The sequence below is a fragment of the Poecilia formosa genome, unplaced genomic scaffold, assembly GCF_000485575.1.
Source record: "Poecilia formosa unplaced genomic scaffold, Poecilia_formosa-5.1.2 Scaffold586, whole genome shotgun sequence".
NCBI lineage: Eukaryota > Metazoa > Chordata > Actinopteri > Cyprinodontiformes > Poeciliidae > Poecilia > Poecilia formosa.
In genome coordinates, this window is record NW_006800525.1 from 67,679 (window position 1) to 95,339 (window position 27,661).

At 38.8% G+C, this 27,661-nt stretch overlaps 1 protein-coding gene across 7 annotated transcripts in view; it reads right to left on the reverse strand.

Moving 5' to 3' along the window:
* LOC103129859 (ELKS/Rab6-interacting/CAST family member 1-like) overlaps nt 1-27,661 on the reverse strand; it is a 167,649-nt gene that overhangs the window by 60,965 nt on the left and 79,023 nt on the right. For all 7 annotated transcript variants that reach the window (XR_001660118.1, XM_016665463.1, XM_016665466.1 and 4 more), the window contains one exon: nt 24,748-24,908. Coding sequence is in view for 6 of the 7 variants with exons in the window: in XM_016665463.1 (XP_016520949.1) it covers nt 24,748-24,908 (161 nt within the window). In the remaining variant the exon portion in view is untranslated. The remainder of the gene's footprint in view (nt 1-24,747; nt 24,909-27,661) is intronic.

The following is a 27,661-nucleotide window of genomic DNA, read 5'->3' on the forward strand; positions in this document are numbered from 1 at the left end:
CCATTAAATAGGGTGAGGAGTCGATGCACAGAGTCATATATGGGCAAGGAATGCGGCAGATTGTGTCACAGCTCATAAACAGTCCATCAGATTTACAGCCCTAACATATTTGCAGGATGGCCATCTTTACACCAAATTGCTGAATTATGTCCAAATGGTATCACAGTTTTACCTCTTGTCCTCAAGATTAACTTTATGCAGACCCCGTTTGAGAACTTTTCTTTCAACGGGTCAACATACTTCCTGTACATTCATGAAGAGTAAGAGCACTATTCTCGCCTTTTCACTCCAATCCATTCCTGCAGTGAAGACTAAAGGCAGTGCTTTCAGATACAATGAGAAAAAATGTGGTACCTAATGAAAGATTTTTGTTGAAATACACATAATAAACAAAAATAAAAGATAGTGGGTAATTTAAAGTGGAATAAAAATGATACAAACGCTTCAAAATGACTTCCTAGTAAAGAACCTATGCTACACAATGGTTAGTAGGACTGTTGCCTTCCAGCAAGAAATTCCTGGGTTTGAATCGCAGCCTGGGTATTCTTTCTCTATGCATCTTTCTGCATGGAGTTTGCATGTTCTTCCTGTGCATGTGTCCAGGTACTCCGGCTTCCTCCCACAGTCCAGAAACATGACTGTTTAGTTAATTGGTTTCTTTAAATTGTCCTTAGGTGTTGGTGTTTGCATGCATGGTTGTTTTGTCCTGTCTTTCTCTGTGTTGCCATGTGATGGACTGGTGACCTGTCCAGTGTGTACCCGGCATCTCCCTCGATGACTACTGGAGAAAGGCACCAGATCCTGCAAAGATGAACGCGTTTAGGTAATGGGTGGATGGATGTGCCTAAGGAGTGTGTGTTGCATTTGTATTCAGCCCCTTTACTCAACACTTTGAATACAACACTTTGCACAACCATCTCTGATTTCAATTTCACCAGTCGTAAAACAGTAGTTGAAACAGTTGTGAGATTCATCTATTAGACACATGTGAAAACAAATACAAAGAAAATACAGGTCCTCTATGATCTGGCAGACAATCTGAGGAAGAACGTTCTTCGTCTCACTTTAGACTATCTTTTACTATCCTTTACAAACAAAAGATCATCTTTATTTCCAGTCCGACTATAAAAGGTGACGATGAATTTTATTTTTGTGAAAACCAGCTATTGATCTATGTACATGCAAAAATTGGAAGTCATAAGATACTCTGAAAGCACAAATAAATTCCACTTTTAGATCTCTATTGCCAAAAAGCCCCAGCACAAGATAAAGACGTTAAAGCCGACATGATAAACACAACATTCACATAAACAGATGTGCACCTATATAAATCACACATGGCTCAAATTTATTTTTAGTATTGCAAGAGTCCGTGGAAAAGTTCTCTGTAACTTCGACGGCTGAGCTGACATCTTATTTATAATGGGTGAAATTTTCAGCTCAGCTATAACATGTGATACCAATAGAACCTTCATGGTCCTGGGGATGAATTGAGACATTCAGATCTATAGAGTTGAGAGATTTATGGCTGAAAGACATGCCCGTGTGATGAGAAGGTTGAGTGCATGAGAGTGACATAAAAAGAAAAAGAAAAAAACATTGAGAGGAACAAGAGGAAGAAATGACATCAGACTCATAAAGCGCTTTATTAGGATGCTCAAAGACACCCTAATAATATCTTAATAAATCAGCCATTTCCAGACACGCAGACATTCACAGGCTGATGGTGGCAAGCTTCTAGATTGTAGCTACAGCTGCACTGGGTTAGTCTACCCTGGCAGGGGCAAACTCTTACCACCACCCCATAAAGAAGTTAAAAGATAAGAGACTGGTGAGGATGATAAAAGCAGATAAGAGTCATAGACTAGCCAGAACAAAAATGAAATAAGTGTGAAAGGCAGATTTGTGGGTGACATTGGATGAAATTTGGGGTAGCGAGCAGTAATTACACACCCCAAAATAAAAGGGAAAATCCACAAAACTGGAAAGTTGTGGTATGAAGGAAGGCGAGACCATGAATAAAACAAAATATAAATAGATTTCATGACGTAAAGAAACTAGAGAAACAACTCTGTTTGATAAGGCCGACCTACCTGAACAGCCTCAGAAAGAAAAAAAGGAAAGACGAGGGCAGAGGGAAGTAAAGAACACGGCAAAGGTAAAGATTTAGGAGTCCCTGTCTACCCTAAATCAGCTCACTGCACTCCATGTTGTTATTCCTGGGCGTCACGGTTGAGGGATACGTGTTTATAATTTGTGTTATGACTTACTTGAAATTATGAGTGTGGAGAGTCAGTGGGACAGAACCAGATGCGTCTGCTTGATCCCCAAGGGAACCATCAACAACAACTGCCCATAAGTGCAGTGTGTGTGAGTCATGCATATGTGTGTGTGTGTGTGTGTGTGTGTGTGAATGCATATGCAAACGCCTGGGCTTTGTGTCCTTACATCCAAGCAAGTTTGTTTTGTTGGCCCAAAACCAACATGCCGCCACTGATATCTGTTCCCACAACATCCATTATTAAGTTCTTTACTTTCTGATCTAGCCTTTCCAGCCCTCAGATCTCCAACTCCGTAGAAGCATTCCTCTGGCATTTTATGGCTGCTCCTTGATTGTGAGTATGTGAAGGTACAGCACGAGTCTGGGGCCCCATATATTGGAGTTCTGTAGTGAGAGCAAGCAGAGGACATGAGAGTGGAGCATGGTTGAGTGACACTATTATTTATGTTCTTGGAACCGATTGTTATTTACAACTAAGGAGTTAGGGAAAATGTCTATTTTCAACATAAAACACATGCTCAAGGTTCATCTTGTAAGTTTATTCCAAAGCCAGTTGAGAAGGTAAATCTGTATTTTAAATCTAAAGGCTGGTTAAGTGACTTTTTAAGATATCCAGCAAGTTTACGAATACTTTATATATAGCAAACAACTAGTACTTGAAGCCAACCAATTCCTTTGGTGGGCTTGCATGCGGTACAATTTTTGCTAACTTTATTTTGGAAAATTGACCTTATGCAACATGCCACTAATAAACATACGTGCCGATCCTGTTTGTACAGCTAGAGAAGGGATCTACAATGACAATCCTCAAGGGGGATTGTCTGTAAACTGTCAGATGTGTCCATGGTCCATCAGAGCTCATCAGTATGCAGTCACATTCAAGTCAAGCTTATTTTCTAATTATCTGACTCAGGTGAGTGGATGCAAAGACACCTCTGAAAGTTTGCGGACATCAGCCTTTCAGGACTGGAGTTGCAGATCACTATACTCTGGAGCTCATTTATCCCTGCATTATAATTTTAAGTGAACATACTACATGAAACAAGTTTACCTTTGCTGTGCTTCCTGAGAAAACCCCATGACAGCAGATAGTTGCCCCAGAACTCGACCAAGCTATGTGTGTTTTGACTTCACTAATAAAATATACAGCCCACTTACTTTGCTCACCCTTACACCACCTTAGTGCTCTGGCTAGTAGGTGCTGGCGGTGATGGTGAGGGTAATTGGAAAAGTATGTGTCAATTTTACAGCAACAAGAGGGAAAATACTAGGGGACAAAAATCAACAAATCTGCCAAAACTAGCCAAATGTTTAGAGTGGAAGCAGGGACGAGGAAAGATGGCTGACTGCTTCCAGAGATGAGCCAGACCAGACGGCCACCGCCGCATTCCAGCCAGAACGAGAGAGAGATAAATGGGTTAAGCAGGGCCACCAGGTGTGTGTGCGTGTGCGAGAGAGAGAGAAAGAGGGAGATAATTTACTCAAAAAAGTCAATCTTATATAATACCTCTTTAAAAGATTTAGCTGTAATCAACAAAAAATCGTCAGTTGATTTTGTTGATTTGTTGCCATTTGACAATATGCATAAAATTATAAATGATAAATTATTGAAACACAACAGTAGCAATAAATGACGAATGTAGCACCAGTTAGAGGTGCAGTAAAAAAAAAAAAGCTGTTTTCAGAACTGCTAAAATTCTTCATCTATGAAATTAATATAGTTTAAACCCATGTAGTGAAATACTGAAGAGGTTAATCTACGATTGTATGACACATATCATAATGTATACTATAATTTAAAGATGTCTATTCCTTATTTTTACTTAAGACTATGTATATGTAGTCTTAAGTTAAAAAAATCTTTTTTTTTTTACTTTATCGTATTCTTAAGATCATCTCCAAATAAATATTTAAAAATAGTGATATTAAATCAAAAGGCTAAGCATGATATAAGTGATAACGCCACAAACACCACTGTGCTTCTGATTTTCTCCATTTCTTATCCGTTTGCTACGGTTTGTGTGGGCATACTAATTTCTGTGTAACCCTAGATTTTAATATTAGTATGAGGTAAATATAATCCATATCAGATTAGACAAATCCTATGCCAATCTCAGGAGCCATCTGGACTCAGGGTCTCTCCTCCCAGCTCTGACGAGGAAGGTAAGCTCCGAACCCACTGACAGAGCGCAGCAATAGCAGAGAAGGCCTGTCCAATCTTTTTACATGGGAGGTTTGTCTTCTGGCTTTATTTCATGGAGTCTGACTTGTGGTGTCACCTCGAGGCACAAGAAACAAGACAGAGGGCTGTGCTGTAGGGTACCACACACGTATGTCTCCCCTGCCTCACAGTCAGCACAAGTACAAACACAAGCAGACAAAGCAGCTGGCTTTTTTAAAGCTGTCTGTGAAAGGGGCGAGGGTCACAGTGGGAAACATAGCTCCAAACACACATGCACACATATTACATTACACACACATACACAGAGAATAGGGCACACACACACACACACACACACACACACTTAACACTGTACATTGAGAACACCATTAGAAAAAGCTCAAAGTTCACAAAAAAACTGACGAGAGCTGAATATTGTTTGTATTTTACATAAGAAAATTATATGTAAAGTGGATTGAAAATTAATCCCCAAATGTCTTTTTATTAATAAAAATAAGAAAAAAAGTGTGGTTTGCATTTATATTGACAATATTAATGCTATTATAAGCACTGTGCCTTCCGTAAAACTATGCACTTGTAATGCAACCTTTTTATTCAATACATCAACAATCTTAACTAAATATTTTTTTTTTTTATGTTGAAGACATCCAGAAGGAGGCTAATGTCTATTTGTATTATGCCAATAAAATTACTAATCGTTTCCAGTTTCCTAAACCTTTATCGAGACAAAGAACCAATTGTAACTTTCAAATGGATTCTCATTTTCTTTTTCATAAATGTTTGCCACATATTTGACTTTCTCAAAAAAAAAAAAAAAAACTATTTTAGAAAAATAATAGTATTCATTTCTAAAACTACTTTACAATGTTCTAGTGTCATGCAAACAGTTGAAATAAGATATATGTGACGCTAAATATAGTTTACACACAGAACACTGACTACCACTAATCAAGTTTTCTACATAACATATTAAAGCTGTAATAGTTTGCCTTTAGAACTAAGTGCGCAAAGTAACGCAAAGCTTTAAATGGCCAGTCAGTCTTATAAATTGTCAATATTAAAATGAATTTGAGCTGTGTCATTAGGAAAACCATTATTGATAGAAAAAACGAGTATAACAAAAAAACTTTCAAAAACTTCAACACAGGTTCTTTGGAAGGAAAGCGACAAAAGCTTAATTTTTATCTTTACATCTTCATTTCATCACTACTCTCTCCTCAGGTTACTCCTAATCAAAGGCAAGTCGCTCTTGGCCTTGATTGGAATCACCTCCACCTCCCACTAGGACCTCTATCATTCTGGCATTCTTGCCCCTTTTTCATTCTGTATTTGCCCTATATTCACTCAAAAGCAGGGCTAAATAATAAGTTTAAGGAGGTTATGCAAACATGTTGAAACAGCCATCCTTGGCCTAAGTATTACCCTAAACCCTTCAATTACCCGCCTTTCTTTCCTCTCTCCTCATTCCTCCTGCCCTCCACATGGGTTCCCTCACTCTACTCCCCTTAACTGCAGCCTGGAAATCCAGCACACACTCATGACGTGGGGCCAAAAGACCTTAAAATATCAGGGGCAGAGAGTACAACAGAGTGGTGTACTACAACACGCGTGCACGCATTCACGTACACGCACTCGCACACAGAAGCCGTCACCCGAAATACACATGTGCACACAGGGCGATGAAAGATGGGTCCAAAAAACAGTGGTAGCGAGAACCGCGCTGTATTTTCTCTTTGTTCCAAATGCAGGGCCTGGCGGTGGACCGCAGCTGAACCACAGTCGACATGCGGTGGAATGGGAGTCCACCACATTCACTTCCCTTCAAGAACCAATAGACTCAAGCACATACTCATATATGGGGATCACAGAATAACATACAAATGTCCTAAAACAATCTTATGAACACACGTTCAGCAGTTTCTTGGATAACAGCGTGATGATGATAGTTTCTTGTTTAAAAAGTGGTTTGAGGCCAAAGGACAGATCTGCATGAGTTGTTTCCTACAATACTTGGAACAAAAATTAGACAACCCAGTTAATGTGCGTACTATACTACACACACTATAGTGTAGGATACTACGCCAGGCGGAAAACTGACCATACATGTATATAAATGTGTCTTTGAAATAGTTTGTAGGTGTGAACTGCTTTGGCATGTATAACACTCCTAGAATTATAGCTTTCTTTGGAGGAAGAACAAGTCTACTTCCCGACAGTGTCTAGAAGCAACAGAAGGTCAGAGCACACTCCCTCAGCCAATCAGAGGCTTTCTGGGTTTATGCCAACCCCACAGGTTCATCTGGATACTATTGTACAGTGTCACAACACGTCCAGTGCATTTCTGGTAAAGAGCTTGGCTTTTCAAGGGAAATTGCCATATCTGTTGCTGTTGACAAAGTGGATTGTCCAACTGCACCCAAGAACCCATTACATTCCCATAGTAGAGGTGGCCTGGAGGGTGTGTATTGTTAATTTTGTTGTCCATACAATAAAATGTTCGTTTCAGCAGTGCACAAGTTCTAAAACACAGAAATCTAAAAAGGACTGACAAGAAGTCTTTTAACTCTGTATAATTCTTGGTTGGCATCCTTTGTGCCTTATGCAATGTTGGTTAAAGTCTTTCTAAATTCAGTATTATGTTGTCATTAGACAATATTTGGAAGGAAGAGTACAAAGAAGAATATTAATCTCTGTAGAAATGTCTATCTTAACTTTCTGACTCCTTTATGTTAAAGCCAAACTGGACACAACATCTTACAACCTCTAAAAATATGTCCTTTTTCTTTTTAATCCATTAGTATTTCTTGTTTTACACCCACACACTCTTTTAATGCCATAAAATCAGAATCCTTGTTCGGACACCAAATAAAGGATAAACACACTAGCCGCTTTTCCAGACACAGAACTTTTTATGAACTGTGCGATGCTGTGAGAGCTGTGGTCGAGCCAGCTGCACAATGTCTGAAAAAGACAAAAACAGCACACAAACAAAGAAGACTACTTCTTGTTGTCTTCTTTGTGGTTTTCATCAGTAGTAACATCTGACATCACATGACTCGTGATGCAAAGAAAAGTCTTTCCATGTCATCTATTTTGATACGGCTGAAAATCCATGTCAAACGTGAGATTTTTTATTTTTATTTTTTAAATTCATGTGCTTCCATTAAGCACAGTTGTTTTCATAATTTCAATTTGTGCAACTCTAAGGTTAATGGAAACACAGCTACTGTATATAACGTCTTTTCAAGGTTTCTTGTTGCAAGTGTAACTATGGGAAACCTTGTTTTTTCATAGTGAGCACCAGTTTGCTCCCAAAGTGGAGCATACTGGTGTCAGTAGGACTGGCACTTGGCTTAACTGTAGGCCAAATAACAGATTCTTTTTTAATCAGTCCCACATAGAGCTAATGAAAAAGATACAAAAATATAAAAGTGTTGGTGAAGAAGCAACACTTGTAACTCACTGAGTGAGTTATGCTGCTTGGTTTGTTTATGACAGTTGAAATTGCAACAGCGCTTTAATGAGCTGTTTTAAACTTTTCAATGAAACTAGTGTTTAGAATAACAAAAACAGCTAATGGCTTTGAAACATAGTTCAGGATTCAGGAATTGTACTTAAGTGAACGCATGTACAAAGCCGCAGGGATGTAGAGTGAACACACCCAGATACAAACACATCTGCAAATTATTAGTAATGGTCTGATTCTGACTGAAGTTAATAGTCTTTTTTTAATGAAGGATGGTAAATTGTAAGAAAAAGACTAAAAAGCTCAAAGTGCTCTGTTTTGTGTTGAAGCAGCAGGAAACACATGGGTTCTTTAAAGTCTGCTCTATATACACACTCTGACCACATGCAAACTCATAGAGACTCCATTAACTTTAATGTGCTTTAATAAGATCTAGGGAATAGAAATACATTCACAGTAAAAAAAAAAAATGACACTCAAAAAAATCTGTTGCACAAACTCGTCCATATGGGTAAGGTGAGGGTTCTGATTAGAAGAGTTGCAGGCAGGTCTGGGCATGCATGCTGTATATTTAGACAGATCAGTTTGGATCAGGAGATCAAAGAGGAGTGTGATTATTACCTAGCCTTCTGATAAAAAAAGGCTCACTGTTATTTCCCTGTCAGTACACACAAATACACACATCTGAGCACACACTCACACAAATTACACACTCAAATGCACCTACAGCATGTTGGCATTAAAAGATACACAGTGATTTGTACAGTGGACACACAGGTGGATGCACACAGACACTAACACACGCGCACACACACAAGCACACATGCACACACACATGCATACACACATATGCAGTTAGACCTCTCTATAATCTCCATAATTTGTATGTTGAACCCAGTGTAGACAGATCATGCCGCTGGTGCACTGCTGTGTTATTGAATTGCTTGCTCACCAGTTAGTGTAAATTCCCAGCAGAAACATTCCCTTACTTTGAAAGTACAGTTATTATTATCTGTAACAACGTGAAGAGTACAAACAAGAGCATGGCAGACACAATGAAAAGCTTGTCGTGAAGGTATTTCTTGCACTGGTGAGATTGTGTGAGAGTACAAGTCTATATACTTGATGAAGGTATGAAAATTGACGTTGCAAGTGCAAACACAAGAGCAGATAAATGCAAACTCAAACAAGAAAGAGGAAAAGAAAGTGCTCTGTGATCACTGCTGCAAATGGAGAGCATTCAGTTTCTGCTGGTATTGTTCCAGAAATCAATCCTAAGAAGTAAAAAGTGATACACTGACTTTATTCACCTATAAATACAGACTGTCATAAGTGCTCAGTTGGACTTATAACACACCTGTGCAGAAATTCCAGCATGCTTCCCTCTCATTTTTTTTTTTTAATAAAAGTCCTGAGGTAGTGTGCAGTTACATGCTGCTGACAGAGCCGCTGATTTCCAGATAGACAACACACCCATCCAGGTTGGCTCCCTTAGTTGATTACATCACAGTTGTTTTAACAATGGCATCCACTGAGACCTTTTCGTAGCCACATTTAACATATATGTTAAATGTGGCATTTAACATGTTAAATGTGGCTACCAAAAGAAGCGAGAAAAATAAAATAAAATGTGGCTACCTTAAAGAAGCGAGAAAAATAAAATTTTATTTTTCTTGCTTCTTTAGAGTGTTAATTTTTTGGAACCTCATTGTTGTGGCCTTTCATTTTAAATGTTGTAAATTGTTATTTATATCAATTTAGTTTTTTCTTTGGGCAGTTAGAATATACTTAAGTTAGTTTTGAACCAAAATCTGTAATTTATTTTTTATACTCAAATTGCTTAAGATTGCTTTGGTAACCTCTAAACCGTCCCATTAATTTAAGTGACTAAAAACACACCGGCAGGGTGGATGTCTATTGTTTGGGCAAATGTCCGGTGTGATGACAGGAGGTTTTTGTAAAATTATTTTTTTGACAAATTTTTGTTTTCATCTAAGTTGTAAGACATTTTTAGTATTTATTTATTTTTTTAAAGAAATAAAGCATATATATTTTCAAACAATCAAGTCGGAAGTGCGTGCAAGAACCAAGCCACCTGTTACCACCGACAACCTTTGTTGGACATTTTCAGCTTTGGAACCTAGGAGGCTGTGACATGTAAAGATTTTGCTAGCAATTTGGATGTCAACAACAATGAGGGGAAGGGTATTATGCAAAATTGACTTTTTTGAGCTTCATATTATGTTATGTCATCAAAAACATACTCAGAGTGTTGCTTTGACTCATTCATGCATGTTTGAGTCTCCTGTGGCAGCCATTTTAAGGTGCTCATACAATGCGCTCATACCATTTTTTCTTTTTTTTCTTTTACTCTTCTTTAACAGGGTTGCCTATGGCACTGCATGGCACTACATGTATATTTTGGAAGTAAAATTCCTTTGTTATATTTTCCATGCAATTTCCAGCTATTATTATCCAACACCTACCAGCTTAAATCAAATCTGGACTCAGTTTATGTAGATGACATACTTCTTTTCCCTCTGAGCAGCAGATAAAAACTGGCTCTCAAGCTCTCTCTGGCCCCTGCTGTTTTTTTAATCTATCTGCAGATATGTTTAGATGTGTGTGCAAGTGTGTTATGATTAGCATGAGCTTGGTGTAAGTCTCAGAGTCTGCTTCTCATTTTAGATCCAAGACACAAAATTTAGGTTTGATTTTTTTTTTTTTTTTGTTGTTGATTTACAGCATAGTTAGAATATTATGCTTAAAGTGCAGAAAAGAAGGGAAACAAGTCCACCCAAAAACTAATCAGACCAGGAAAGAAAATGCTCTTGTTTTACAATCCAGCACTTCATATTTTCAAATGGAGAAAAAAAAAAAAAAGCTGAAGACCACCTCAGTGCTAAAAGAGATCCAAAATATATGACGGTGTTCAGACACACTTACAAACATTTTGACATAAAAATCTGTCTGTGTCAAAGAGCAGAAACACAGAAAGAAGGTGATGATCACATGAAGAATACAGTTTAGTAAGCAAAAAAGAAATGTTTATTGACCTTTTACCAACAGTCATGCATTCAGACGTATCAGGATGTTGCTTGGAAGTTTGAGGAAACACTGGCACAAAGAGCGTTCTCACTGACGTGACTCGATAGCTGCACCGTGGCCTGCGTGCAGACTCATCCACTTGTGTTTCTTTGTATATGTGCATGAATGCTTTTGGTGTTTATCCTGTTTGTGTGCTTTCTCTGCCAGCACATCTGTATGCACGCACATGAGTTTATCGCGCATTGAGTCCTCAAAGTGACATGTTGGGACATTGAGGTTAGGAAGCAGACAGTTTTAAGTCTGATAAACAAATCACGCCAAGAGGAGGATCTAAACAATATGCCACAATTGCTTTATTACTCAGTGTTTGCCCAAGGTGTCGTGTTACTAATATCCTCAGCACCGTAAAGCCCTCTCCGGTTCAGTTCTGTGTGAGTGTTTGCTCTGGCAGAGGCTCCCCAGTGACTGGTTATATTGGACATGCTCAAACAAAGCCAAACACACAGCAGGAGCCGCAAGCAATTAGGGCTGCCACAGTGCATAATTCCTCTCTGAACACCCCCTTGGTTTCCCCTTGCCACCCTTTCTCTCCTCTTCCACACATTTCAATCTCCCATAAACCATCAAAAGCACAGATTAATTCATCAGTTTCAGCAATATGTGTGCTAGCATCCTGTGTGGCATCAGTAGCCAAAACACTGTTTGTGCTTATCAGTAAAACTTGACCTTTTGATGATGTAGACAGCATGTTGCTGACTGGGTCATGTGGGTTTTTGAAAGCTAGTGGGCAGTTTTACTGTGAGAATAATTGCTCAAATTTGAGAAGGTGGTGTCCTTATTGGATGGTCAGTGTGTCCCATTCCATCCTTTGTTTGACCAAATATTCTGTTTTCCTATGGTTGAATTAAAATATTTTTTACTAAAATGTCTTCTTGATTGAATTTAGAGGTCATCATATTTTACTCAGAAAACCTAAATAAAAAGGGAGGAAAATATAAAACTTAAACCAAAATCAATATTTCCACTAATTTCTAAAGCTGAATAGTATTTTTAAACTTTAAATTTGACTGACAGAAATAACCCTTTGAGTCGCGCATTTAAAACCAGCAGCATTTGGTCCACCTTGAATGCTGCTGTGATTTTAATGATTCAAATTACAGTTTTTGTCATAAGTGATCATTCATTGCCACAGAGAATTACAAGCTGGCTAGGTTCACCACAGAGGACTTTTGGGAACTTTACAATCATTAATCTTGTACTGGGTGGTAATTTAACAAGTTCTGCATTTGAAATATATCATCCTCACTCTTTGGCAATTTTCAGTTCCATTCCTGATGGCGATGAATATCGCCATTGTGACCTGCAAGCTAAGCTAAAAATGTAATTATTACATCCTTCAAGACATTTAACTTTTAATCAATTTATTTATAATCTTGATTCCAGACTGAACTCTGCACGACACAGATGATTAAGACGCAGGCTCTTGACAGAGCGAAGCCTGTTACAGACTGATAGACATTCAGTTTGAATTAGATCCTCTGGAGCTTGAGCACAGGGTCATATCTCACTGCCTGTGGCTTGGACAGTAGACACCGTGAGGATCTGTTTCAAATCAAAGCAAAGAAAAATGGGTAAACCCAATCTGACTCAACCCTCCTACCTACCCCAACCCCTCTGCATCTCTCTCTTTTGTCTTTTTTGCTGCCTCTCGCTTGCTGTTTTTAGGAGTCTCTTGGACTTTCATCACTAAACACCTCATAACTGAGACTTCACTTTCTGTAACAAACAAAAATGTATGGGGACAGGATAGAAAAGAAAACAACAAATGTTGCATTTGAAGGGCTGGTAAGAAGAACCTGAGCATTATGTATGTGCTATTTGTGTGCTTTAAAATGATGCATTCCTGCATTTCATTATTTGCATGTGTTATTAATTTGTCAGGCCATTCTTAGAGCACAGCCCTTGTCCCTACATGGTTTCCCCCAGTGTATTATCAGCCTGGCGGGCCACCAGGCTTTACTTGTGCCCCCACCAGGCTAAGCGTTGCTCATTTTTTCCAAGTTATTTTAAAAAATGTTTGTATTTTTTTAAGATTTTATAATTGGTGTTCAGGTATTAATCTTCCAATCTTTTGATGGCACATAATTATAAAGTGATTATTTTCAAGTTCCATGTGAACTTTAAACATTTTTTTACTTAAAAACACAGCAGGCCGCTGAATGAATCACTAACCTACCGCCCAACCACCGGGCTTAGCAAGTTTTCTGGGGGAAACCTGGCCCTAGTTTATTTTCGGTTTGTTTTTCTTAACCAAGACATGATATTTATACCTGGAAATGTTGAATTCTCAAACCAAAGTGATAAAAGCCACAGCAATGTGCTTTAATGAATCAATTGCTGTGTACGTAAATATATCTGCCTCAAGTTTGTACACTTTTTGTTTTAGAGCACAGTATTGCTCTCTTTTTACAAAGACACATGTTTTTTATGGGCTGGCTAATGGAGCAGAGTTCTTCCTGTGTGTGTGATGTGGTTTACAGTCGTTTGAAGTGTTCAGGAATCCTTCATAAGATCGGACCCCAAGCTTGTCTTACCAGATAAAGGTCTTTGTAAAGAAGACAATCAACCATTTTTTTTTTTTTTTACTTAATAGAAATCTGTGTCCCTGTGAGGCAAGGTCTGTGCTTGTGTATGAGTGCGTATATAAGTAACTGAGCCCTTGTTCAAGTGTGCACCAGTTCCCTAATTCAATCAAGAGTGTAACCTAAGGCCAAACACACACATTTGATTTCAGTAAATGCTGAACTCAAAGACCTGTGGCTAGAAGGAATCAGAGACATGTCAGATACGTCAGTGCCTGTTATTGTAAGATTGCGTTTGCATGCAGTTGTGTGTGTCAGCATGGGGTGGCAACATGAGACATAAAGGAGATTTCACTTTTGTCTTTTTCCTTTTTGATTTCTCATAGAAACGCCACCAAGTGTAACAAATGTATATTTAAGATGCACGCATTTAAGTACACTCGTTTAGCTGGTGGTATTACAGTCCTTTGAACGGCTGGTTTTGTTTACTTATGGGCTCAAGGCGCAGTAAGTCCACGTCTTAGCTATGCGTGGGATTTATTGTTACATGCCAGAAATGCTGCTCACGTCAGACTCCTCCAAAATCCTCCCCCGTCTTAATCAGGCATGTGAATGATACAGCAGCTTCTTTGAAAGTCTGACTTTTGCTAACTTTAAATCTGAACTTCTACACACTTATGATACTGATGTCAAATGTAACAGACTAAACTGATGCTAAGTAAAGAAAAATACAAAACTTTCCCTCTACCTCTCATTTTAACAAAGTCGTGACCCACTGAATGAATGAAACATGGGTGCGACGTCCGATCACTGAACCAGAACCGCATTCTTAGATGGAAACAAATTATCTCTGCAAAGGAACTTGGATAATACAAACAATTCAGAAAATCAACTTTTATGCCATAGACAGGATGACATTATCACACCACTTCCCTCATCATTCAAAAATTGAGAAATGGTCTCTGGTTATATAGATCAGGTTAGTATGCTGACCTGCATTCTCAAATCCATTGCATCAGACCAGGAAGCTATGGACAAGGATGTATTTTTCTCCAGATTAGGGTTAGGGTTATAATATGATGCTCAAAAATCATATTTACTCCACACAACCTCACTTTCAAATGTAGTTTCTCTAAAGCCTTCTTATGCCTGACTGGGTTAGGCATCTCACTGTGAGGTGCAAAATATTCACAAAATTCATTTTAATAAATTTATCTGTGGGCCATTTACACTTGGTGGGGATTGGAATCATGCATGAAAAAAATGCATTTCAAAGCATCCAAAATATTCACAAATGAAAATGAAGGATGGACTCCGAGAGATATCTTATCAACATTATAATCTTCACAATTTCTTCAGTTATTAATGATTCACATGTCAGCATCAACGCTGTAGGTTAGGATGATGATGGTGGACCCGCTCTTGTTCAGGCTTTAGTAACTGCATGCTAAAAAAAAAAAAACAAGATTTTTTTTTGTTAAACTTAACCTTTTTTATGAAAACACTTTGTGTCTGATAGTAATGCAGCTGTTTTGTTTCACACTTTCTTAAACAAATCTTGTGTCTGCAGTATTTTCGCTGTTTGTTTAGTGGTAAGCAATTACGTCTCTATGCAGTCTGTCCACCCACATTAAAACCTTTTCTGCCTCATACAAATCTCAGAGAGGAAGAACTGCTCTGAATAAACTGGTTGTTATGCAAAGATTTGATGCTTACTGTAAATAATTGTCTTTCATTTTGTGCATATTTTTTTTCTCTGTACTTTTATTTAATGGCTTTACTCTCTATTTCCTTTTTTTCTTGGACACCACTTCTAATTTCATTAAAACCAGACAAAAGTTTTATTACAGAGTTGTTAAAGTTAACAGTCTATGTGCTACTTGTGAATGGTATATTCTTACCGCAAGCAAGACAAAGTAAAACTTTTCTTTGATAAAATTTAAAATCTTAACAGAAACTTTTACTCCCTCTTTTTTATTTTCTCTTTTGCGGTATCCTCATTCGTTTCTTGATCTCAGTTTTTCTCTCTCTTTCATAGCTGTCCTACATTTTGGAGACCCAGTGGCCTGAAGATACCAGTCATTTTTCTCAATATGTCTTCGTGTAGCTGAAAACAAGCCCCAAAGCAAGAGCGAGAAAAATCATCACCTATTTGCTGGCACAATCTACCCATCATTCATTATTAACAGCTATTATGTCCCTCACTTTGCTTGGTGTATGCATACGTGTGGGTGCGTTGTCTTTCACTTGCACACACACAAACACCAAAAATAAATCATGCATTCACATGTTTTCCTTTGCACAAAAACACTTTTAATGCTCATAAGTAAGAATATGCGCGTATACTCATCCAAACTTGTTCAGGCTGTTTTCTAGCTCTGCCGAGAAGTACATAATGATAATTACAGTTTGGGTCTACATCCCAGAATTAACCAGATGAGACACAAACACACACAAATTCCCTAAGTGCCAGGGGCTGATTTGGTGCATGTTGACTGTTGTGCAGTATTGGAGCAACACAGAGCTGGGAAATGGCCCGTTCAGCTATTGTTCTCTATTAAAAACTCATGGGGACCCTCAGAGTTACACTGAAAGATGTGCTTGGCCAAAAACCTGCAAGTAAAAAAAAAAAAAAATCCACAATGTTTAAGCATTTACTAAAGGTGCTGCATAACGTTACGCTGCACTTACTGGAGGAAGTCAGGTGAGACTGAGTAGAATTGCAGTTAAAGAGTCTTTTACCTGATCTCTATCATATGAGAAAGAGGGGGTAACAGAGATGCAGATATGGGCAGATGAAGGTAAACACATACTTTAACTCAGATAAGGACTGGAAACAAAGGAGAAAAAGCATAGCCTGGGCTCAGGTGTGTGTCCAACCACAGAGGCTTGGAAGTGTTTACAGTGTGTGAAAAAAATGCCAGTAAGCTCTGCTGAATCACTTGTGTGGGTATACCAGTATTTCATGTGCCTATAATTGGTAAACCGTAAAGGCATTTTACTAGGCCACCATTTTAATGGCTGTTTTACACAGCATCCCCAACAACATACTGATGCATTTTAAAGCAACCCATCCCACATTGTGTCTAAAAATTACTCAGTGCACTTTCTATTTGTACTTTTAATCAACTCCTGATGTTCATCTTCTAGACAGTCCATGTACTTGCATATTTACCCAAACTTGGATTTGACTTTCTGGCTAAATCTCTAAGCAGTTGTGTCTACAGGTTTTGAGAGTGACAGAAATGTTATTTTTCACAAACTTTGCTGTTTCAGTAATCTCAGGTCTTTTTGACAGATGTTTCTTCGGCATGGTTACAAACATTTCATATGTTTCAAAGGGTGTCATTGAGAAATACATACAGTTTGTGTAAAGCTCCAAGGAGTTGCTCAACAGAGAATCCATTGGAGGATGAGAAACATGAGAAAATGTGGCGACCATGTAAACCCCACGGAGAAAGCCCTCTTCTTAGGATTTCAATCCAGGGCATTCCAGCTGCAAGAGCAGTGCAAACAATTGTGCCACCATGCAAAGAAGCACATTTTTAAGGTTTATGTTCTAGCTTTATAACAACAAATCAATAAAATTGTTTTATTAAATGGAAAGCACAATGTCAAAGCAGTTTAGTACATCTATTTAAAAACAGTGCTGAATTAACTTTAGCCCAAGCTTATTTAGGCCACTGTGGAGGAAATAAAAACTCCGGAGCCACAGGGTGCAGATCCCTGCCTTAGTTGAATCATTTTAAGAGAACTGTATCAATTCTTGCTGAACTTTCTTTAGTTCACTTTCTTTAATTTCTTACATCAATTTATCTGGCTGGATAAATTGATGTACCCAGCCAGGTAAGTGATTGATCATTTGATAAATAGTCCCCTTTGCTAAATGGTTATCTTACAAAAAGCTATATCAATGCCAGGAAAGCCCTTTAGCTCCAACATACTTGCCTGCTTTGATTGTACGATGCTTAACGAGAGTGGTTTAAAGCTCCACTTCTCTTTAAAATGAGCAATTCAATCAGGATCACAGAATAATATCAGTTGCCCTGATCCTTTCCTTTCATTGGATCTTTATTATCAATATGCTGCAGGCTTTATTGGCAGGACTAAAACATACTGCAGAAGAGGTCTTATTGGTTACGTTAATTTCCTTAAACTTTGCAACTAACTGTATAACATCTGATCACACTTCATAGCAACCTAGACTCAATATAAATCACCATTATAAAAACTTTTGTAAAACATAAGTTCTCTCAGTCTCTTTTGTACCCATGACTCAACAATCAAACTCGTCTTTCCTTACTCGGCCTTCTCTCCTTTCCTCTGGCGACCCTGAGGGCAGGACTGTTGTTTAGAAGGCCATCACTAGTTCCATCTGGGTGGTGTCTTGGACTGCCTCTTTATTGCCACACTGCCTGCCTAACCAATTGCCCACTTGCACACACACAAACATTCCAACTCACAATCAGTTTTGAGGCAAACTTGGGGGTGTTAACCTCCCTGAGGCCAATCACAGCTGGTCTTCTCAGGGGTTCTATGTATAAACGACCAATTGACTTGAATATGGTTTGTGTGTTTAAGTGCAAGTACGTGCATGTGTATTTACGACAGACACTAATTAGCAAGGCTACTGCACCTACTTCCTCAGAACAATTTCCTGTGATAGCAATTATTAGGTATGTGTGATAAATTCCAGGCCGTCTTCCAGTTGTCTGGAGATAGAACAACGGAGAAAACACACACAAAGGGGCGGGAGTGTTATTTAATACCCAGAGGAAGTTAAGGAGGTTGGTAGTTAAAGAGGTTGGTGTCAAAGTAGTGATGAGGTAAAAAAAAGTCAGATGAGCCGTTGAAAGAAAAATGTTACCAAAGAGGGCAACTTAGCACAAGGTTAAAAGTGGATTCCACATGTAGCATCTTTCCATCCTGTTTTAATGCGGTGTCTCTTCTGTTAGTTGACGCAGTGACTCTGCTTTTGTGTGTCACAAGTACTCCATTTCTACAATGTCACATATGAGCTTAATAAAACTCTTGCAAAGTATGGGGTATTTGGGATTAGCTGCACCTTTAGGATGAACTCCTGATGTACTGCTTATCAATAGCTGCATGAGTAAAATAAGACACATTCAGAGGAAAAAGAAAAGCAACGTTTGTGAATTAACGCTCTTTTTCTTCTGCTATTCCCGGTGTGGGGTAATGTTCATTTTTTTTAAGGGTGCCTGCTACTGTTTGAAGACAGAACTGCAATCAGTATGGAAAAATATACTTAGATAGCTTCCAGGATCATTGGGTTAAATACATTGCTCTGTGCAATCTCTTGTAAAATGGTAAATGGCCTGACTTGCACTTGCACTTACTTCTGTATCTAGTCCAGAGGACTCCAAAGTGCTTCACACAACATTCAATCATTCACACACACGTTCACATGAATTAATTCACTATGTTGATTGTTGGTGGCAAGCAACACAGTAGTCACAACTGTCTTGGAGCAGTCTGAAAAAGACAGGGTTGCCATGCAGTGGTGCGATTGGCAAGGTGAGTAAAATGTCTTGCCCAAGGATACGCTGAGAAAAGCGGTGTACAGGTTTGAACCAGCAACCCACCGGCTACAGAACAAACTCTTACCACCACCGTCTGAGAGTCAAACTAAAACAAAACCTGTCGTATTGGACTGATACATTAAGATTCAAGCAGTATGTAGAAGTCACTTCTTCATAAACTTTACAGAACAAAGACTTAGAAAAAGCTATTTAAAAAATGATCAAGTCATCCATTCACAAATAAAAGGGAGAAAGGGAGATAAGGGTGGCGCTGGACGTAGCGCTGACATAATAACATACCTATAGGCCGGACAGCTGACACACACGTCGAATGTAAACATGTGTGTCATAGGGCAGGGGAGCCTAGACAGACATGATGAATGACCAGAGGTTCCCACGAGGCGACATACACACACAAATCTGCATGAAGAGGGAGGAAGGTGATGTGTGGTCAGCCCCTCCTCATCACAGCAACACAGAGAATCCCATTCACAAGCTGTGGTGTGACCCTCTGTGTCTCATCATTACTTATGAAAACAATTGCACCGTGGTACCAGTACTTGTGTGAATGTAGCTATGTGAATGCCTATGAGGGTCTGCGTGTATATGCTCTACGCTCACAACTACATTATTCCACGAACACCAAGAAAGTTTTTTTTTTTTTTTTTTTTGTTCTCTGCAGTACAACGTTGTTCAGGATTATATACTGGAATGCTTTTTTTGAGATGCAAACATGATTCACTATGTGTGTGCACAGGCTGCACACATGTAAGAGTTTGCAAGCTCTCTGTGTGCGTTAGTGTGTCTGTGTGTGTCAAGGCCCCTTGGAGAGATCAGTGAGCGGGGACATGACCTTACCAGTATAGCTGGTCTCTCTGCCTGTTTAGTCAGAGTAACCATGGCGATGGAGCTTTGCAGACAGGATGTCTACATGGGGGATTTTAAAGTCATAATGTTGCTACTCCTTTGAGCTTCGTTATGCCATAAAATAGTGTAACTAAATGGCTATGTGAGTATATAATGAACACAACTTAATTTGGGGTTAGAGTTTAAATCTCATTTCATTTCCACTGTGTAAAATACTTGATTTTCCTTTGGTACAGATTATATTTTTAGTGAATAGCATCCGAGTGCCAAACGGTGCAATTACAAGAGCACTGACCAGCAAGACTTCTGTGAAAGGCAACTTAAATCTATAATAACAGTCTTTAACAATGCATACCACTTCTTCTTGGTGCAACATACATAAGTAATATGTGTATTTGAGTTAAATACATATGTTATTTAGGTATTGGTCAAGACTCCTCAATGGGGATTTGAGGCATTCCACAATGTCGTACAACACAAAAGTTATCTTTACCTATCAAGAACAAACTCAATTGTAGAAAAGCATTGGAAGTCAAAATATATATTTGATTCAGTTTGTACCTCCATTTTTACGAGAACTTTACCGTAGCAGAAAGAACCATTAAAGAAAGAATACTTAGCAGAATTTAAGTCAGTGAGAAATATCTTGAAGAGAAAGAAACAGCAGTGACCATAAACTGACAGAGGCAGCGTGGTAGGCCCAGAAAATGCTTTAAAAACCTGTCTTTAGGAGCTACATGCAAGGACATCAACAAGGGCTGAAGAGGATTAGAGTTAGAGACATGTTTGTAAAAATATGTTTGTTTTTTTTCTTTGCCTCTCCTTAGTAACGCAGTGTAGTCAAAGAGCGTAACTATAGAACCATATGAAGTTTCAATGAGTCATAATGTTGTAACATTATAGATAAAGACAACTACTAATTGTTGCTTTAGTTCATTTTCGCAAGTTGCACCTTGATTACACACTTCTTGTTGCCATCGACAAAGTCTGAACATAATTCTGGTTGGGTATTTGAGCACCCTCTGAGTCCTTGGCAACAAGTTGGATTGCCAAAGTCCAGGCTTTAAAGACAAATACACATTTTTTAATAGGCGTGAGTTCAGTACTTTGAGAAGGCCTTTAATGATAGCCTGCCATATACATTGTAAATCATGGTTTGATGTGTTTTGGGGGTCATTGACCAGTCAGAACAACCAGCTCTGTCCAAATTTCAACTCTTTGAAACAAACTGTCAACCTCGATAAAACAGGAATTGGTTGGGGAGTTCAAAAATAACCCAGGAACATAATATTAAGTTTGATTTTACTGGAACACCAGTGTCACAGTCCAAAATGAATTGAGTTTGAAATCACAGGATACCAGTTAAAAAAAAAAAAACAATCCCAAAATTTAAACCAAAATGGAAGAGTCAAGCTGAGTCTTTCAAACCCTGGAGCCTTGTACTGGCTCTTTAAGATGGCGGTGGTGGTCATAGTATCATACTTTGAGGGAGGTTTTTTTTCTGCCAGTAATATTTAAAACAAAGTTTTAAAACAAAGTTTTAGATAGGCGGAATGACGAATCAAAGGTCCTCCGCCAGGGCAGTGTCCTCAAAATTCCTGAACTTCACCTCAAATCAACAGCAAGATGACTGAAAGTTGAACTCATTGAGAAAACACACCAATTCAAATTACAGCAACAATTCAGCTAAGAAGAGTGGTCAAATGTCCGGCCAGAAATACATCAGAAGCTTTTGCAATTCTCAATTAATGCACATCTTGCCTCGTAGGACCTACTAACTGCTAAAAAAATCAAATAAAAAAGTAGCATTTTACATTAAAGTACGTTTTGCTTACCTTCCATCAAAGAACCTAGTATTTTGACACAATTACATTTTTCTGTTGACAGCTAGGCTGTGTTCAGTCATTCTTCTCAATACCCGTCCTTGTGTCATTTTATGCCAGCCACACTTTGTTCCCTCCCACCCTTCACAGCTCCACGCAATACTCCACATATTTTTCATCCAACACTCTCTCCATCACCATCCTCCCTACTTTTCCTTCTACATCATCTTTTTTCCATTCCTTTACAACTTTTGCCCATGCACTTTTCTACAACTTATCTTGTGCTATATGTTCAGCTTTTCCTATAATTCCTGCATGTCATTATACTAAGTATAACCGACCTCTACCCTCTTTTTGTCTCGTTTTACTATCTCCAATTATATCCCCACCTTTTTTCTTATCAATTCCCATCGCAAAATGTAAACCCAAGTAAGCTCACCCACGTTTTTAACGTCTGCATAAGGATTAGTTTCAGAATCTGCGATGTAATGGCATGAAGTGTTATCCAACTCTGACTATAGAAACATCTCAATGATGGACTATTCAAAACGTCCAAACACATCATTTCTCTATTGCGCACCTACACCCTGTGACCCCAGAATTATTTAATGAGTAGCTCCTCAGGAGACCATCTGCGTCTGTGTGTGTGAACACTGTACAGTACGGTGGAAACTTAATCTGGTGTGGGGTGATAGAAGAGACCCGTATTGCTCCTTATACATCAAGCCTTCAGCTCCATATCCGAAAACGATAATAATAAGCTCTCTCTAACATTAACACACGCACATACACATAAACATTGGGAGCTAAGGAAACCCAGCAGGCCATGAGAGGATATTGAATATGATTTCTCTCTCCTTGTCTCTTTTATTCATTACCAGTGTTGAAAAGCCAAATTTTTTTTCTCTCTCTCTCTCTTTCTCTCTCTCCTTCTGGCTTACAAGCACACACACACACACAAACAAAAAACACACAGGCTCATACAGAGCCTCCCTGGCTCGCTGTGGAACATACCTCACACAGTTTGCTTCAGTTGACCTAGACAAATGCCACATTATAGAGGAGAGAGAGAGAGAATCCTGGCATTCTGTCAAACTTCTATCATGATTCCTAAGATTTGGAATACCTTAGTTTGTGCAGCCCCTTTATTCTATCCCATTCACTCTGCCCTGTCCTCCTTCATTCCTGAATTATTCCTATCTATCCCTCTTGTTGCCCCTCTTTCTCTGCCCTGTGTCTTTGCTGCTTAGCTTTCTCTCCGCTAACTTGGGCCAGAGCTGTGCTGTGGGGAGTATAGACCCCTTTTCTTTAAAAGCAAAAAGCCACAGTTTGTGTAAGTATGTGCATGTCTGCAGACGTGAGTGATTACATGCGAGTTCCACTGAGGTTGTGCGTACATTTTGCATGCGTATCTTTGTGGCCCATTCTGTCTCACGAAGCTTTGCCCCCTCGCAATTCAACAGTTCTTTAATCCTCATCATCAGTGACCCCAAACCCCCCAGCTCCCAACCTCTTCATGCACATAGAATACAATGCATAACAGACCACACACACACTCATGCCCCCTGTGCCCCCTTCATTAACTCCTACCAGTTTAGACTAGGGAGAGGCTCGAACACAAAGGGAAAGATTCCAATAGACGTTGTTGCTGTGTATGTCAACCAACCATCACACTAAACGTCTTCCTCTCAGGCATCCTCTGATGGTAATAGAATACCAGCGTAAGCACAGTGCCATACGACGGCATGGATGCGTTTCACATGCTGGGTCACAAAGCAGTTCTGTTAGAGACACCTTGAGCACAGATTGTGTCTTTATTATTTAAAAAACATGCTTCCTGATTAACATTCCTGGTAAAATTAGACGTCGGAAATCAAAACAGACAGGAAGATGGTTTGTATTACAACAGAGACATGCATAGGGTATGCTTTTGGCAGCTGCGCGCTCTTCTAACAGACACAAACACTCGCTCACCCGCACGCACACACACACAGGACAGAAGTACTACCCTGTGTACACATTCTTTCAGTATTTTGTGTGATCAAAGCAGCATAATGGACTTTAAAAGTTGTCTTTTCAGTGTACATGTGCCAATGTTCTCTCTACTGTGGCTCACATTAAAAGCATTTCTTTGCAGCACATGACAAGCAGATATGTGGTTTTAGTCCTTTAGTCAGATAACTGAAAGCATGTCACACATACCCACTGACATACACACTCACACATGGGAATCTAGACAATTCTGGACTGTTGTGCAAAACTGGTAGAGGAATACTAGTAACTTGTAAATCAAGGCGCTGAATTTGTTTGTACATAATTTACAGAAATATGGAAAACAGGTTTTCAAAAACATCCATAATTTTCCTTGCACTTCACAATTATGCATTACTATTTGTTGGTGTATCTCAAAACATAATATAATACATAAAAAAATTAAGAAGTATTGATACTTTGCAAATAACTTATATATATATATAAAACTGTATGCAAGCTAAAAGAGGGGAACTAGGTCAGCAGTGAGAAATAACTAATAATTAGCAACTGTCGACTCAGTTTATCTTTTATATTGCATGTATGCCTTTAAATACTGTGTTTCCCATCTCTGGTCCCCAGGATTGACTGCCCTGGATGTTTGAAATGTTTTTCTGCTTCAACAAACCTGATTTAAACTGATGGGTCATTAATGGCCGTCTGTTGAACTTGATGACACGCTGAGAAGGAAATTAAATCATTGAACCAGCTATGTTGAAGCTAGAATACATTTAAAAGTGGAAGAACAAAGATGTCTGAAGGGGTCCAAAAAGCAACCTAACATCCATCATTTAGTTTTAGCTTGAAGCGGTTTAGGTAGGGATTTCTATATACGTACGAATCAGAGTGGTGTGTTGGACTTGTGTAATATTTTGATATAAACTGACCTAAAGTGGAAGGTAATGTACTTTCAGCTGGTGAGCTTACTTCATCTCCAGGATCTCCTCCAGCTGTTTGCGTCTCTCCTGCCGCAGTTGATTGAGGTGTCCATCTCGATCATGTAGGCACTTCTGAGTGGAGGACAGACGTACTTTAGTGGCATCTAGCTCCTGGCGAGTCTTCTCTAAAGCTCCCATCAGCTCCTCCAACTATTTAAGGGGACAACAGGTTTATAGGTGTTAGAACTTCCCACAATAACCACATTGCTATGTTCTAAAGTGCTGATTTTAGTGGCTAGAGCCGAAGCCCGTTTCATCCTGAGGTCTTCATCTTTCTCCAGGAAGAGTGTTTATAAGAGGCAGGGTGTCTCGGATATTCCTGCTTAGCAGTGCAAAGCTTAATGAACTTTAAAAACAGAGCGCATTTGCACATGAAGGCATAGGAGCCCACTCTGTTAATCTATTTTTGCCTGTAATGTGTTCCCACTTATAATGAAAAAGCAAAGATTAATTATTTCTAGATGTAAATATTTCTTGATCACAAGTACGATCAGTTCTTCACAAACAAGAGAAAAAAAAACTATTTTTTTGGTTTAGGAATATAAAACAACTTTTACACAGGACAAGTATATATATATATATATATATATATATATGACTGCATTACTCTTCTTGATATAACTTCCAAAGCATTGGTTTAGAGTTAACTGTAGGAAGACCAAGGAAAAGGGGATTCAGCGCAACTCATTTATTTTAGAGTAAAACGCAAAAGATCAGTTTTGCCCCCTCACTGCATGTGGGCTGTGAGCAGTAAAGCCTGTGAGTGCTTAAATGGTTAAGATGAGATGAAATGACAGCCTAAACATGGAAATCAATGGACAGTCAACATCTTGAAGGAGGTAAAATTATTGTGGTTCATAGGTTAGTTGAATGGCATGTTCAATGACCCTTGGGATGGAAACGACTTTCCCCTCTACTCGCCTCCTTTCACCACTTATTTCATCTTCCTCATAAGTGTGCTACTACTTCAGGGCTACTGAAGATAATGTTCAAGCTCTCAAGTGCATCTCCTCCCTCTGCACACTCATGCCCTCCAGCCAATGCGAGCCTATGTGTCCAAGCGGAGTGCCTGATAGACAGGATGTGACCTCAGGGCATCTTTATCCTAACACAGGAAGGGCTCTAATTGCTCAACAACAACTACTTCACAATAGGATGCAGAACTAGTCAAGATGTTCAGATAAAAATAAAAGAGTGTCTCATTATCTTTATTTGACTCTGTTACTTTGAAGATTTATTATACGACAAGCCTAAAAGACAGTCGACTAAAAGAGATACAAGGAAGAAAGAACCAGAAGGATAGCATTTAGAGGAACAACAGCAGAGGTCAGACATGAAAAAGGCAAGGGGCATCTTTTATGAAGGAACCAAATCGTTCACACATTTTTGGGACACTGTATGTCCTCCAGCTTTCTAGGTGTGTTTCACAGATGTCAGATACTCATGAATATCACATATGGAACAAGATTTCAAAGACTGTAAGCGAATACAAAGAATATTAATGGAAGTGAAGAATTTTTATTTTAGTATATCAATTAATCACAACAGTTCCGCCGTATGATGCAGACAGACATGTGGCTGTGTGAATTTAAATTATGGTACACAGGAAAAACTGTCTTAATACCTCTTGAACTTTGTTCACATTGTGTCAAGTTAAAAGCACAACTTTCCCTGTACATTAGTGGGATTTGAGGTGACAAAATTAAAGCGGGGCATACTTATGACATGGAAGAAAAGTGGCATGTGGTTTTTAAAATTTTCTCAAATTAAAATCTATGCAATAAGGTTTATTTTACAAAGATTTTATTTTTTTTTGCAGACCTCAATGTATGCAAATACACTCCTTTTTTTATCTTGAAAGTCAAGGTTCACACATGTAACTTGATTTCGATGTACCACCATGACTGTCAGTTTTTAGCTTTTTTCCTGCCAGTCCCTCATTAGTGCACCACCCAGGGTAGTTGTCATTGCACAATCACATCATTAATAAGGAATACAATGAATTTTAGCAAAAATTAGGGACTTAATCTGCTTAGGGGTGATCCTGTGCGTGCTAATTTAGCTCAGCTTCAAGAAAAGGCTTTCCAACCAAACTAAGGCTGGCTAAGGCTAGTACACTTTAGTTGATAAGCTGATTGAGAGCTCAAAGGTAGAGACCAAATCCCTCTGGTGCATTCATGCCATGTTCCTGGTTCAAAGGCCTAGTTCAAACGCCAAAGTGGGAAATCGACAGAAAATGCATTGGGAAGGCAGCGCGGACATAATAGCATGAGACAACTTAAGAAGGCCAATGGGAAAGAACAAGGATGGATGGTAGAGGTGATTTCATGAGAAAGAAAAAAGCTGAAAGGGGTAGAGACAGAGTGAGAGACTTAAAGGATTGGGGTGTGAAGAAAAGTGACCTGGGGCATTACCCATGTTACATTTCATCAGGTCAGGCTGACAGAAGATTTTCAGCTCATTACACATCATGAGACTTATTATTCTGGGACAGAGGGAAGAAATAAAGAAGAAAATCAAACAAAAAGAGAGGGTGTGAGAGAATGAGAGTTTAGTAGGGCACTCTGAAGCAGTGCCAGGGTCAGGTGGTCTTTCCGACAGACGTGACCCTTTTTTCTGGTCTGTAATCACATTCCTCTCTTTTCTTTCTGAAACCTTAGAAAAATGTAATTTGTCAACTGAGCATCAGAGTCTGGGTATCTGTAGTGAGATGGATACCTTTAACTTTTTAACATTTTGTTGGACTACAATTACAAGTTACAATGTATGTTTTTTTTATTATTATTATTTTGTGTGATTAATCAAAATAAAGTAGTGCGTTATTATGCAAGTAGAAAGAAAATGAGATATTCTTTCCAGAATATTTTCTTTCTTACTAATGAAGATCTTAAAACAATGGTTCT